General features: G+C 42.2%; 1 protein-coding gene across 5 annotated transcripts in view; it reads right to left on the bottom strand.

The window, feature by feature from the left end:
- The window catches only part of RYR3 (ryanodine receptor 3), a 1,864,151-nt gene that overhangs the window by 1,253,425 nt on the left and 594,471 nt on the right, over nucleotides 1-16,255 (bottom strand). For all 5 annotated transcript variants that reach the window (XM_086937034.1, XM_086937032.1, XM_086937031.1 and 2 more), the window contains 2 exons: nucleotides 9,604-9,739; nucleotides 1,940-2,035 (listed from right to left, as the gene is read on the bottom strand). In XM_086937034.1, the coding sequence (XP_086793160.1) occupies nucleotides 1,940-2,035; nucleotides 9,604-9,739 (232 nt within the window). The remainder of the gene's footprint in view (nucleotides 1-1,939; nucleotides 2,036-9,603; nucleotides 9,740-16,255) is intronic.

Genomic DNA, 16,255 nt, shown 5'->3' with positions numbered 1-16,255 from the left:
TGCCTGGTTTGCTCTGCCTAGACACAGCTACAGAGGCACCAGGGATGGTGGAGATATTAGAAGAGGTTGCATTCTTTAGTCTGGCCTGTGTGAACTCTGTGACAGAGGCCATAAGAATGGCGAGTGTTAAAAGAAGTCTCATTCTCTCACCTGATCTACATCCTTCCTGGCTGAAGTTCCAGATCAGAGAGGACCTGGTCTGGCAGTAAGGGCTGGACTGTTCCCATTGGAGCAGGGTCAAGACAGATTTGCATATGGCTAGGCCGTAGAGGTGGCATGGGGGGCGAAAAGTGATGGACTGGGAAGGAGCCCAAGCGACTGCAAGCAGCTGGGATTAATTGAGGCATTCCATCCATCATCTTGCTGTTGTTACGGTTGAGGCCCTAACGGATATGCCCAGACAAGGGTCCAGTGCTCACTGTGCCACTAGAATAAAGCTATACCTGGCTGCTGATCCCTAATCCAGTCCTAGGTTGACTGTGTTCTGGTTCAGGGAGGATCTTGCCTGGCCGTTTGGGCTGGATTGTTCCCATTGGAGTAGAGTCAAGACTGATTTGCATATGGTGGGGTCCAAATTGAGGTGACATGGTCGGCAAAAATTGATGGACTGGGATGTAGTCCAAGCGATTGCCAGTGGCTGAGATTTATTCCAATATTCCACCCATCACCTTGGTGTTGTTACAGTTACAGAGGTACCAGAGATGATGGAAATATTAAAAGAGGTCACATTCTTTGAGAACATTAACATTACAAGTGCATTACAGTGTAGTACAAATATATAAAAAACAAACCATGGCCCCACTAGGTGCAGGGTGCCGTGATTTCTTTTATGTATATTTGTTATGTTAAATGTGATGGATCTTATGTCATGTCTTATTAATGTGTGTGTGCTTTTCTGGTGTGTGTGTGTGTGTGCCTTTCAGGTGTGTGTGTAGGTGTAGGTGTGTGTGTGTGTATGTAGGTGTGAGTATTTTTTATTGTGCTTTCAGCCCTGATTAAGTCTCATTCTGGGAAGAAACACGTTGGCTGGGCTGATGTAGGATGATTACTGAATGATTCAATAAAAGAAATTTTTGAATGGAAGCACAATTTCATGGCTCCTATTTTATTGGACATCTGAAGGATTGTATTTTACATGGGAAAAGGTTCTCGAGGAAACACTTCAATATCAACTATCTGAACATTTTATAGAATTCCACCGGACTCCTTAAGCACTCCCTTTTTGTCTAGGATTGAGTTATTAGGTATGGTCTCAGAGCAGTAAGGCCGTAGAGAGGTTGAGTGCTGTGCTTGAGGACTTCGTGTGCGGCTCTTCTTCTGCCAATACTGCTCTTTCTAGTAGTGTCAGGTCACGTTCTTTAGTCTGGCCAGCATGAACTCACTAACAGAGGCGGTAGTGATGGCACTTATCAAAAGAGGCCTCATTCTGTAGCATCCCAGAATTTATTTATCACATAAGATAGCCGTTTGATGAGTCTTACCAGTCAGAGCAGAGATACAGAAACACTCTACAAGCGTGTGTGTATACTCCCCACTGGTATGCAGACGTGGCTTGGGTGGAGTTTGGAGACATTGCCCTTTAGAGTATTGTGTGCAGTAGACCGTGTCAGAAAGATTCTTTACCATAAATTCAAAAATCCATTTACACTATGTGCTTTTCCAGCAGATTAAGCAAAGTTATCTAAATTACAGCCCTATGGAAGGTGTAAGGTGACAAACATAAATGATAAGTAGAGTACATGTTTAGGTATTATTAATGCACCAAGAACAGAATTATGCAGGATACACATATACAGATGCATTTACATAGGGAGTAGAGCTTTGTCCAAGCTATTGTGTTCAGCTGTGGCTCGGTTTTGGTAACCACTATCATCATAACCGTATACACCGAAGCGTGATAGGCCCATAGACCACGCCTCACTCGTCACTCCCAACATACCTGAGGAAGATTCGAGCCTGTCCAACTTGCTGATCAGCCAATCGAGGTTATATGAGAATTGTGCACAGTTACTTCTGTTACCACGGATGAGGGCGGCTGCAGAGAGAGGAGAAACAAGAGAGTCACACACCGGGTTTCTAAAGCCTCACACGCAGAGCCATTCTTGTGAAGCCGTCTATGGTGGACTGTCAGTGCGAATTGTTGATAGCAGGGAACACTTCTGGGAAATACCGGGCGAGTGGAAAACCTGCCTCCCTCTTATGTATGATGAAAGACTACTCAAATAGGTTGACCAACCGACTGTAAGTGTCACGGACCGCCCGTTATTGGGCCTCTTGTCCGTTGCCCATGAGGAATTCTTTCACTGACACCTTTTGTCCGTAATTTCGGCCATTAGAGCGAGATGCCCCCCTGCAGACAGCCTGAGAGTTCTTTAACTCTCACAGCAGGAGCCCGCGTGTGCACCTGCTGTGATCTTAAAGGCCAGCAGCAGCCCCACCCCGAGTTGGTGCAACCAAATCTCTACCCTCACAGCAGGGTCTGAATGGGACCAATTACCATAAGTAAATAGAAAATGTAAAGTCTCAATCTCACTTAACTATATGTCCTACAGGTAGTATGGTGCTGCACTTCAGATAATGTGGTAGGCCGTGCATTTTACGGCAAACTGGGACAGAAGAAATGGGGGATTTGGAATACAATTTTTAAAGGGACAGTTACATAAGTATGCGGGCTTTTCTACCGATGATTTTGAGACATGAGTGGTGAATCGCTCATTTTAAAACACATTCGCCTATATCATTGGTGAATACAAAGGAATGGCAGACAATTCGATATCAGACAGGAGGGATGGGCATTCTCCTATACATTTTTAGTAAACATGGTGATAAATAGTGCATTTGAAAGTACACACTTCTAATTAATTGCCTAAACTTGATAGAATTTCACAAGAAATTTTTACAGAGGGTAGGGGAGGGCTAGGGGTTTACTTCCTGCTAGAAATAAGGTAAACGTATAATGAATAGTTCATTTTATGTCCTGAATTTTTATCCTGAATTTTGAACTTTTGTCACTGGGACCATTCTAGTGCTATTAAAATCATTCTGGCACTCAAGTAAAAATAGAGGAAAGGAAGGCTTTCGGGGCATGTGTACAGCCTTCAGTTCCAGCAGTTTGATGTGGTATGTCATTTCCTTCAAGAACCAGGTTCCCTGACTTTGACGGTGACGCATGTGTGCACCTCAACCTCATAGGGAGGCATTGGTCAACACTGTTTGGGAAGGATTGTCTTGAAAAGTAATTCTGCTTAGGAGGTTCTCCAGATGACACCAACACTTGAGAGACTGGACTACCTTAGGAGAAAGAAGGATCTTGTCCTCCAATTAGCCTCAGAACTGACACCCCTGGTCTTCAAGGCATTCCTGCAATGGTCTCATCTGGAGGCGAGCATTCAGGACAAGGAAGATGCACAAAGTCACGGAGCTCAGTAGTGACACTACCTGCCTCATTGGTGGATTGGTTGCCTTCAGCAGAGGGCAACATTTCAGATGATTTGATAACAGTCTCTCCGCTGAAGGATATACTTTTGTTATTAAAGAATCCAGAACTGCTCATAGGTAATGTAGGAACTGCACAGGGGCTGATATTGATTTCTCATGACTGATGTACAGAGCTAAGCAAATTTGAGCAGAGACTTTTATCTGGAAATGCTGATAAGCTTGCTGAGATGTTGATCGCTTGATCAGTCAGTGGTCCCAATATAGTTAGATGTTGATTTTGTGTCTACTGAAATGCACTGCATTAAAAGCCATGCGCTTTAATATTTAAATGCCTATAAATTGCGGAACTCCCTGCTAATATAGCCTTTTTTAGAAAACTGTTAAAAACCTGTCTCTTTACTCATTCTTAGTAGATATGTTTAATCAAATTTAGGAATGTTTAGGGCTAAGACATCTTGGCAGATGCACGTTTTATAAAATACTATTTACTTACTTCGATAGAGTTCTCAGAGCACAGTTGAGGCCAAATGGAAATCTCTTGTACAGATAATGATTGTTGACACCCACACATCTCAGGAACTTGCATTGCTTCTTTGCTACTGGCACGTGGCATTATGCATGTGGAAGATCTATAGAGCAATTCCCCTGATGGATCCGCAGGGATTTCTGTAATAGGATCCTGAAATGTTTGTTCCATATCCATTAATTTGCCAGTTTTTTATCCACAACAGCTCTGAATTTGTCCTTTGCGCTGTTCTTTTTTACCAGGAAATAACAGGAATAAATCCCCATTCCTTTCTGGGAAGGAAGAACAGTCTACATAGTTTGTTCATATCTTTCTGAAGCACCTGTAACTGTTGCATTGAAGGCTTCTTTGCTAGTGTTGTTGATGGAGGATGGGTGAATCTAAGACAGAAGCCATTTTCAACAACATTCACTATTCATACTTCTTTTCCAGATTGGGAAACAGTAGTGGAGAAATAAGAGGTTCATTGTTTTGTCCCTGCTGGGGGTTTACCTGCAGCAGCAGCTGATTGGTGACCTCTTTTGCCCTTGGGTTGGTGCCCCTGTTGGTGGAAAGGTCTGCCATGTTGTTAATGACCTTGAGGCAGCTGATGGGATTGAACTCTCTGTGGGTAATATCTCCAGTCATAAGGCCTGTAGAAGTGTTTATCGATACCTTCCTATTTTCTAGACCTCTAGCCCTTAGGTTTCCATTTCGATATTCATACGGGCCATTTTCTTTATCACTATTTCTTCCAAATAAAGTTGTGGTAGAAAGGTAAAATTATGATTGGCTGTTGAGCTTCTGGCTTGAGGCCCATTAAGTCTTAGCCAAGAAGTTCTCATTAAAGAAAGGCCATGAAAATAACTATGTGCAGTTCAAATAGATGAGCACTGATGACGTGATTGGCTCTCATTCAAAGCTGCTTAGAAGGTTTCTTTATGATTCCTCAGTAGATCGCTGACAAATTGCTAGAGAGAGTACCATAACGATCTGTTGTGTCTAGCCGGAAACACTTGCAGTCTTCATGATGGTAGCAAATGTTCCTCACATTTTTCACCCCTAGAGAATCAAGTTTTCTCCTTTCTTATCCTTATTTAGTAGAGCCGTAGATGAAGGAGCAGTGGTTTTCATTGCTCACATCCATACTGAGTCAAAAGGAGAATCTAAACGAAGGAAAAGAGCATATTGATGAAGTGGGCTGTTTTGTTTTTTACAGTCTGGATGGTGCAGCTTTAACTGAGGCTGGAATGAGGAATAATTCCATAGCCAATTCTAACAGCTTGGGACTGATGAGAGTAGTGACTCATGGATGAATGCTGGTGAAGCATATAAAAAATGACCAAAATGGTCGCTTTTGGAGCTGGTAGATGGATATTTTATTTGTTACCTCTTCCTTAGATGAGCACGTCCTAGAAACAATTTAAATAATCGATTGGGGAGATTCTTGCTGGTAGTCAATCTATTAAGGGAGGCAAAAACCTTCTCATGTCAGATGATGCTGATGACCAAGAATAGAATGGAAGTGTTGTAGAGCGATGTTTATGCCTAAAAGAATGTCTAGAAGAGGAAGTATGTCTTGAATGATGAGAGGTGTCTTGATCTTGACCTGTAACTAGATCTGGATGAGAGTGGAGGCATCTTGAATCTTCTCAGTTCCACAGGTGGTCTTGAGAAAAGTAGAGACCCAAAAGGAACAAACCGAAGAAGAGATACATGAGTATGAGTATGAGGTAGTAGAGCCCCTGGAGCAACTTGGTGTTGCAGAGGCAATGGTGGTAGAGGAGGGAGTGGAAGAGATGATGAAGGATGTGGTTATGGAGAACGCTGAGCAACTGGATCTTTAGAGACTGGTATGACCACCATACGAATATACGCTAGAATATTCTGAATCCACTGTAGTGGGCAACCTTCTCACTTTCGTCTTCCTTAACCCTTCTGTAGAATTCTTGATTGAAAAGGAAGATTCTGTGGGCCTCATCATAGAAAGGTGCTTTGACATCGTGGTTGCTCTCGAAGCCGAAAATCTTTTTTTTTCTTCTCAACAATTAGGGCCTCCTTCTTTAATACATTGACCCAGTCCTCCGCAGTCAACAAGCAAGCACCGTACCTTGCTTCAACATCAGAGACCTCCACATCAACCAGCAGTGTCGTCTTTATTGAAGTAGGTGCCCCTTTTTGGAATTCCCTCAGTGGGAGACCTCAGAGATTTGGGGAAGAGCACTCATGAGAATTAGCCCTCTCCTTCGTCATGCAACATCCCTGTTACTTCTGACACAGCCTCCTAGTGTCTCAGAAGTTCCTCCTTTCCATACATGCAAATCTACTTCTTGTCCAAACAGTTATGCCTAGAAAAGGTCGTAAAGTCATCGAACCTTTCTGAAATGTCTGTCAGGAAGGCAAAGTATGAAACATATCAGATCTTGGGGATCTGATCTTGCCTTTTTTTCACCCCACATGCAAGAAACCTCGCAAATGAAGATGCCATTTTGCAAAGAAAAGTGAAATATTTTCTGTCACAACATGACAGAAAAACACTAGAGGCCACGGTGTAAATATATTTTGCAAGGAAAAAAGTAAAATGCTAACAAATCCTGCCACCAGGAGCCAGAAAAAAGAAAGGATGTAACTACCATGCACAGGTCATGACGGGATATTGGAAGGCTGAAAGCCCTTAAAGGCGACGTGTCAGTTTTCAATCTAACAGTGCTGCAGTTTGTACCGTTTTTCCACTCCCAAGTTTTTTTAAAATCTTTTTTTATGTCACCTAGATTCTAGTGACTTTTCTGTATTTTAATAAGTATTTTTTTAAGTAAATTAATATCATTGGCCAGTATAGCCTATTTCATTGGCTGCAAAAATATTTATTGTCACATAGAAAGACTTGGCATTCCTGAGATATGGCAAAAATGATACACAGTGAAAGATATATTCAAAGAAGTGCTCCGGGCACTCACATGAGCGGGGGATAAATCAGTGATTGATACCATATGGTCAAGGGCCTTCTTCGGGAATTGTTTTCCGATAAAAGAAGGGAAATATAGTATCCTTCTGTACTATTCCATTGGAGCATTTATTATTCAAGACCAAACTCAGAGCTAGAGACTTAAGGCCAGCATTATGACTTGCACAGTGCAGAGGAGCTGAAATTGCTAGGTCCAGCATCACTGATTACTACTAGTAATCCGAATCACTGATTCCAGACAGTAATTGAGCCCCTGCATCTTGCAATTACAAATGTATGTTCCCGGAATGGGGAATAATATGTAGATGTGGAATTACCGGGTCCTTTTCCACATGAGGATTCCCCATTCCGGGTAACATTTCACTCTCTTTTTCCCAGTTACTTCTTTTACTGCAAAAGGAGGAAAGGGTATGATGGAACAGTGGAAGCTGTAGACCAGCGTGGGGGGTCATTCCATGTTCTGCCATTGCTGTAAGAGGAGCTAAGGCTGAGCTGGGCTGTGAATGCAGCCTCTGCTCGATATGCATGTGATTTTAACAGACAAAGTTTCTGACTTGTTAAGTCAGTCTAGATTTTTCTAGCCAGAAAAGTATAGTGTTGGAACACCAGGGCATTGTGTTTGTGATCGTACACAGATGTTCCCATCAGGAATACCTCTCTGCCTGATTCATAAGTGAGGCTTAGGTAGCATCTACAGTATTATACATGGGCCTTATGTGCCTTATCTGTCATCATATATAACTTTGTTATCTACCCTGTGAAATGGATGTTGCTGCATCTTCACAGAATTCACTCATTCACTTTATCTGAGTCAGAGTGACAATAAGTGAAAGATTCATCACACTTGTAATCACCAGTGAGGTTTGTATTTGCTACCACATAAGAATATGAAGCCATTAATGTGTGATCCTAGGTCTTGGGAACCTCATGTAGATTTGTGTAATCATAAACTGAACGTATAAGTCACAGGGCTTAAGGCAAGGACACCTTAGAGAATATATGGCCATAGAACTATCATCATCTGGAGGGTGAGCTCCAAAAGGTGGATCCCTCACTAATCTCTGCTCTTTATGAAGGTAGAAGAAGTAACTCCCATGTGCTATAGTGGAACTATTCCTGAAGACTCCGGAGACATATCTCTCTAGGGTGTCCTCCTTCTGGAGGATCTAGAGAAGGTGGCATGTTGAAAGTGAGTAAGAAAACATCAGCAATGGAAAGCTGGAACAAAATGAGACTGGTTCATTATGGACATGCCAAAGCTATTAGAGTCCCTAGGTGCTCATTAGATACGACATGGAAGCCAGGAAAAAAGGTGGGGAAATTAGTACACCAGACCTGCCTCCTAACATCCAAGACCTGCACAAGGTTGTTAGAAGAAACCACAACACAACAGAATTCTCAGGCTTGATATTTCAGTACAGAGATCTCTGGAGAAATGGTGGATGGTGTGATAATTGCAGCTAACCGGTGGCCTGGACATATACTGAGTGCACCTAGGAAAACACAGCTGAGAGCATCACTCTTCACCACTACCAATGCTACAGGTGTGTCTTGCAGAGCGAAGGATATGATTGCTTATACTAACATTTTTGGTTAGATCCTACTCAATCTGTTGTGAGAGACCTCTTTCCAAAATCTTTTAATGTATTTGTCATAATGTGATGCAGTTTGGAAACAACTGGTAATAAGGAATAAGTAGGACCCCGACAAAACAACACAGCTCATTTAGTAGCATGCACTGTATATTGGTGATTAGTGTTAATATTCAATGACTAGTTCTTTGTCCCCACAAGGGTTCTCTATCCAGCCAGGATAGTGGCCAGAACAGATCAGGCAATGTTGGGGGCCCTAAAACTGGCTAGTCGGCCCTGCTAAATAAGTACAGAAACCTCTATTGCTTCAAGAATCGGCACTCATTTCTGCATCTTCTTCAGGCCACTTGTATGCGAGTATTCAGTTGCTTATGTACATATGCAGAAGCCTTGGACTAAGTGAGACCTAACTCCTTTGTTTTTAGAGACACCTAGCGGTGATAAACTGCGGTGCAACACCGTGGCAAAGTGCACCAAAGCCTTTTCTATACCACATCTTACAAACCAGATCACGGTACGGCAAATTTTACAAATGGTGTTTTATTCCAATGACACAATACATCAAACCTTGACAGAGTAACTTCCACCAAATTGTAAAAACCATACTACGATGCACCTCACATGCCGTGGCACACCACACAAACCTTGGCACACCGTGTTTTACAACCCGTGGTACAGTATACACCTTACAAACCTATGAGGGTATTCCAAGTTACAAACTGTGGCACTTATTAAATACCATATCACTATTCATTGTACCAGCCATGGCACGTTGAAGGAACAAGTCACTTACGTGTAACTACAGTTCTCCAGCACTGGCATCTTTAATAGATCCAGAGGCTTTAATCATTTGCTGTCATTGAGCTAGGACTACCTACTTGACGACATCAATGATTCAATAATCCAAGTTTATAAAAAGATCCAATGGTATAGGAGCTTAGAAACCATAGTAGATGGTGCACTTTTTAAATCATTGTCACAGTGTCGTTTTAAAAATGTGGTACAGTGAATTCTGCAAGTCATACCACAGTACTTACAAACCAACTGCCATGCAAGTTTCACTAATAGTGGCAAGGCACATCTTATTTCTTAAACACACTCACCCAGTAATTCATACAGGAGGTTGAGGATTTCCTTCCAGGCTGGTCCGGCCTCATCACCAGCAACCTCTGCAAAGTGAGCGGCACTGCTGTAAACATTAAGGCGGTCGATGCAGTTCAACACGAGGGCCAGCATCCCCTGCAAATGTACCAGAGAGAAGGCATGTTGTAAGAAAGTCAATTCTTTGGGGATGCAGCAGAATCAGCTACTTCTATGGACACCTCTGCACCATCATTAATAGTCTGGTTTATCATTATGACAAAAACGCAGACATGCAAAATGCAAGGTTTGTAGTATTCACCTCACTCAAAGAGATTAGGTTTTGGTTTGCCCTACACAAGGATGTTAACCACTCTTTCTCGGACTTCTCATGTGATTTTAAACTGGGGTTACAGCCATCACTTTCTGAGTCTTTATTCACTCCTGCAATTGCACCACCTCGGAGATAGCTGCATGAGCTGGATGTTGGGCAGGAGCCTGTGATGCCACCTAGAAAGAAGACCCGCTGATGGTCTGGTGCATGATGGTCATGTGAAGTCGCTGCTTTTTGCAGATTGCCTTGTGTAAAATGCTCACAATAAATTGTACCAGGCAGATCTTTCCTCAGTGCCTGCCCACTGCCTTCATCAATGAAGTAAGTTACTTATCTATTACAAAAGTTCGCCAGCATTAGTACCTTTCATAGATTCACAATCTTAAATACTCCATGTCATCAGGCTGGGATCTCTCATCCTTATATAATTAATAGTAGTTTATCTATATGTCACTACATGTATACACGTCTCTGAACAAGGGAGGAGTGTGGGTTGCATGTGAATCTCTGAAAGACACCAAATGAAGGGAAATATAGTTAAAGGGTAAGTAACTTTTTTCTTCTCCAGCATACGGCCTTTCGTAGATTCATATGGTGGAATACAGATTAGATAAATGTGAGAAGGATAAATTACTTACCTGTAACCCTAGTTCTCTTCCAGGGGTATCCTCATCAAAGTCATAAGCACATGAATATTTCCGTCCATATTCAGGACCCCGGAAACACATCACAAATATGTGAAAACCATATATGTAGATATATATATATATATATATATATATATATATATATATATATATATATATATATATATATAGAGTAATCTACAAACCTCCACTTGTAAGCGGCGAAAGAAGAGGCAGACCCCACGTTATCCAGGCAAGTTGTATTTATTCACATGCCTTTCAAAAATGTAACGTTTCGAGTACTAGCGTACTCTTGTTCACACACCACATTCTTGTTTGAAGATTTCTTTTATAATTGCAGTTCTGACCCCACCTATGGGCCACACCTACCACACGTGCATCACATGATTCAGCCTATAGCCTGGATTACACAATTTAAAGCCACAGTGCCTATTTAACATTGTGAATTGTAGTTGCACTGAACACATTTTTAAAACCACATTTCACCAAATATTGCCTGATATAAATTTCATCATATTAATTTTTATGTATATTACTGTACAAATACTTTGAAATATTGCACATCATAACTGCACAAAAGCGTTAGAAATTGTTCATGAAGCGATTGTTGAAATAATATGCTTGAATGCATAATTCACAACTAAATCACAAAGTAGAACAATCGCAAAATATATACATAAAGCATTATAAAAAGGTTTTTAGTGTTGAAATTGATAACAGTGCTATTAACGAGTGATACAGAGCTTGACTGAACATGTGAAAAAAGGAAAATATGCCACCAAAAATGCACCTCAGTGTATAACCATGATATTGAGCTACAGTCCTATATATTTATTTAAAATTTATACATTATAAACTTTGTGTTACATAAATATTAAGGACTATTTACAAAAAATTGTATGTACAAAACATGAAAGAAGTGCTCAAATATATTCACAGTGTAAATGAACCACCTAAAGAAGTTTCTTTTAAACCAATGATTATTTAAAAGACTGCCCTGTTCAGAAACCTGTACAGCCAGTTCAGAAACAAAAATCGGACTGCAGATCACCTAAAATAGGTGCATTATTGTGAATTGCATAAAAGTTCAAGACGTGTGTATTTAGACATTCTTTGCTCGGTAGCGAACCATCTGAACCCTGAAATATGCTGCATATATTCAGTACAGAGTGTGTGCGTTTGATCATTGTTCCTACAAAAAATTATGCATATCCTCTGTCGCGTTCAACCCATTTGGTTGTTTACTGTCGAGCTTAATAATGTACCACGTTTCCAGTCGGCGTAATAGTTTGTTGCGGTCGCCACCGCGTCTAAGTGGAGCAACAGCATCGATGACATAATATGAAAGACACAACAGATCCCTGTTGTGTCTGCTGTTGAAATGACGCGCCACCGGATAAGCACCGTCGTGGTTGACAATAGCACGAAGGTGCTGCAGTATCCTAACATGCACCTGGGCACCGGTACTGCCCACATAGCGCAGACCGCAGGTACATGTTAGTACGTAAACCGCAAACTCCGTTCGGCAGTTGTAATTGCCACGAATTGGTATTTCAAAGTCAGAGAATGGAGTGCGGTAATGGGTGATGTTCTGCCCAAATTTACATGCTCGGCATGAGGAACACTTGTGGAAGCCTTTGCCACCAAACCACTGATTGACTCTCGGTAATTCAGGGCTGGATTTAACCAGCTTGCTGTGCATACTGAATGCACGCCTGAATGTGATTACAGGTTTATCTGGAATCATGTCCCGTAAAACACCATCAGTTTTTAAGATTGCCCAGTGGGTGTTCATAATGGATTTGATTTTGCGGTGTTGTCTGCTGTATGTGGTTATTAATCGGGTCGTGTCAGCATTGGCATTATTTTCAGGAGGTTTGGGTGTCAGCAAGGAGACTCTTGATCTTTCTCTACTCTTTTCTAATGCCTGAGATAAACAGCTTTTGCTGTACCCCTTTGCCTGGAGTCTAACTAACAGCACAGCTATACCCTCCTCAAACTTCTCTTGTGTGTTGCAAATTCTTTTTAAGCGCAACAATTCACCAAGAGGAATACTTGTTATGACATGCTTTGGGTGACCGCTGCTGGCATGTAATATACTGTTGCCAGCAGTGGGTTTCCTGTGTAGAGATGTGCCAATCATAGTACCATTGATATTAATAGAATCATCAAGAAATCATCAAGAAATTCAGCAGATGTATTACTGATATTGGATGTAAAAAATAAATTGAACTGATTGGTGTTGAGTGCATTGACAAATGTTTGAGCACTATTAACATCTCCCTCCCATATGCAAAAAATGTCATCAATAAAACGCATCCAATGCTTAATGCGTTCAAAACCTGGAACACCGGGCAGGTCCCGCTCCTTCCACAGCCCCACGTGCAAGCACGCGTAGCTGGGGGAGAAGCAGGATCCCATGGCCACACCTCGTATTTGCCACCAGATATCTTTCCCAAACAGAAAATAATTGTCGAGGCACCATTGAACCAAGTCACATATCATTTTGTTATGACTATAATATGCACAGGATTTGTGTCCCAAAAAAGGTCTGATCGCTTCAATACCATGAGTGTGTTCAATACAGGTGTACAAAGACTCAATGTCTAAAATATATATATATATATATATATATATATATATATATATATATATATATATATATATATATATATATATATATATATATATATATATATATATACCAACACAAAGTTTAGCCCAGATGGAAGAAGCCACGCGATCGGCAAATTTGCATCCATTTCATTCAGGGAGCAGCTGCAACAGGAGACGCAGAGGAAACAGTCATCGTCATTTTCATTAGCCAAACTGGTTTCAGGAATCCTTTCCCTTTCTCAATGGCATCTGCAAACAGTAATGATTCGACATGCACTCGAATTTAAAGAGCCTGCCCCCGTGGGCGTGTCCGCAAAGCACGGCATTCTGGATCTTGTAGTGCATGACCCAAATTAATCTCAAATGAGTTCATCAATGTAGCAGTAAATAAAACAAAATTATTGAACCCCTGTGGGCTGATGAGATGTTGCGCTGGGTGTCCTATTGTCCTTGCTCAGCTGCTCCTGGACACCGGTCTCCCGTGTAATGATAGCACCATTGGGTGCCATATCGGGTCCGCACTCAAGCGGCTGGCTTTCTTCCGCGGCTGGGCTCTCACCGCCAACATGCCAACACAAAGTTTAGCCAGTGATGGCGCGCAATGGTGCTATCATTACACGGGAGACCGGTGTCTAGGAGCAGCTGAGCAAGGACCGGTGTCCAGGGGCAGCTGAGCAAGGACAATAGGACACCCAGCGCAACATCTCATCAGCAATAAAGTGAAAAAACAACACAAGAAAAATCCCACACCAATTTAGAAAAATACAGTAAATTTTAAGACCAAAACAACAAAAATCCAATCAGTAGTTGAAAGAGTACAGTAAAAATAGTGCCAAAAAGCCGAAACGTCAACTGTGGATATCTGGTTGCTGAACCGGGGCAAAGTCACAAGTTCAGGGCGACAGCAATGGGGCAGGGACTCAGCTAGGCCTGCTGAACAAGAGCACCTTAAATCCTGGTTGCAAAGTGTTGCAGAGTCCCACATCGAGGATGCGTCGTGCAGTTGAGATGATGTGTCGGTTCCAAGGAACTGCAAGGCTCCTGTGCAAGATCCTGCGTCATCACCAAGGATCCCATTGATGAGGGCTTGGACTTTGAGGGCCTGCATTGTGCAACCGCAGCTCCGATGGGGCTGCGGGCTGTGATACGAAGACCTTCCATCAGGAAAGACCAAGCAGCAGAGGGAATGCGTCGGTTCTGCTGGCTCCACAGATGGCATGGCAGAGCACATTCCTGGGGGCCGGGACTGGGGTAGCACCACTTGGCACAGTAGGACTCACAGATTACAAAAGTCCATGTGCAGGGTTCAAGGTTGTTGGATCCTTCTGTCCCCTGAGGTACTAGTCGGGAGACCAGCCAAATAGCCCTTGGAGTCACTCTGGGGTACACTGATGCAGGTTCAGCCCAGAAAGAGGGCAGCAGATCAGCACAGGAGGGCAGCAGATCAGCACAGCAAGGCAGCAGTACAGCAAAGTGGCAGTCCTTTCAGCAGCACAGCAGTCCTTCTACCTGGCAGAGTCCACAGCTCTAGAGGTGCACGGAAGAGTTGGGGTCTGAAGACCAATATTTATACTTGGTGTTCACTTTGAAAAGGACATAGCTTTTTGAGGGTTCCACCACCCAGGAGGTGTCAGGCATCCCATTCCTCCCTTTCCTTGCCCCAGCTCATCTAGGTTCATAATAGACGTGCGGTAATCCCTTTGTGAGAATGCTCAGGCCGTGCCTTTGTGATGTACAAGTGTGGTAGGTGACAGCTCCTACCCCTCATTAAAACAGAGTGGTACATCCTGCCAACACTGATCTTCCCTTTTTCTCACTGTCTATGAACAATACACAAAGACCATCTGCCAGCTACACCTAGTCATGTGACCCAAGATTAGCCAGCAGACACCAAATGGTTAGGAACAAAAAATGCCAACTTTCTAAAAGTGCCATTTTCAGAACTATGATTAAAAATCCAACTTCACCATTCAATAGGGCTTTTAATTACAATTATGTAGTCACCAAACTCGATCTTTCTACCTGTTCCCAATTGGAAGTTACAGCTTATGAAATGTAATAAGGTAACTCCTAAGTTATCCTATGGGAGAGGTAGGCCTTGCATTACTGAAAAATTATTTTAAGAGTTTTTCACTACAAGGATATATAAAAGAAGTACATGTCTCCTTTTTTTAAATACATTGCACCCTGCCCTCTGGGTTGTTAAGGGCCTACCCTAAGGGTGACTTATAAGAATTAAAAAGGAAGGTTTCGGCCTGGAAAAAGTTTTCATTTACCAGATCAAAAGGGCAGTTTTAAAACTGCGCAACAGGCTGTGATTGCAGGCATGAGACAGGTTTGCAGGGTTACTTAAGTGGGTGGCACAATCAGTGCGCAGGACCCTTAGTAGCATTTAATTTGCAGGCCCTGGGTACACGTAGTACCACTTTACTAGAGACTTACAAGTAAATTAAATGTGCCACTTTGGTGTAAACCATTTCTATCATGGAGCACAAGCACTTCAGCCCTGCTTAGCAGTGGTGAAGTGTGCTGAGCTCTAAAGCCAATACAAAGCGGAGGCAGCAACATAGGAGGAGTGAAGGCAAACAGTTAAAGGAGAAACATGGCAAGGATGCCAGGTCGAACACTAAGCATTTCTGTAGGAGGCTGGCTTAGAATATGGTGCACACTTATTTATGCACCTTGCACTAATCCAGGCAACCCTTATGATGATTTTAGTGGCCTTTGATAACCTTTGATTTATATTTATATTTATTTTATCAATTTATAGGGCGCAACAGCTACCCAAAAAGGGTTTCCCTGCGCCTAGACACAGCTAGATTGAGGGCAGAGAAAGGAGGTGACTGTTAAGTGGTTATTGTTCATACAGCCAGGTCTTTACAAGCTTTCTGAACCTACAGTAGTTTTCTTCCTTTCGGATACAAATCCCTCAAAGTAGTGGCTGTGGAGAGCAGCCTTTAGGTTTATCTCGAAGGAGTGTTAAACAGTTTATGTTACCAGTTTAATCATGTAGTGTAGTTTAAATTAAAAAGAAACCACACAGTGTATCCATAAAAATGTCTATTTATTAAACAACAC

Source organism: Lissotriton vulgaris, chromosome 9, assembly GCF_964263255.1.
Source record: "Lissotriton vulgaris chromosome 9, aLisVul1.2, whole genome shotgun sequence".
NCBI classification, from domain to species: Eukaryota; Metazoa; Chordata; class Amphibia; order Caudata; family Salamandridae; genus Lissotriton; species Lissotriton vulgaris.
This window is presented reverse-complemented; position numbering and strand designations above follow the sequence as displayed.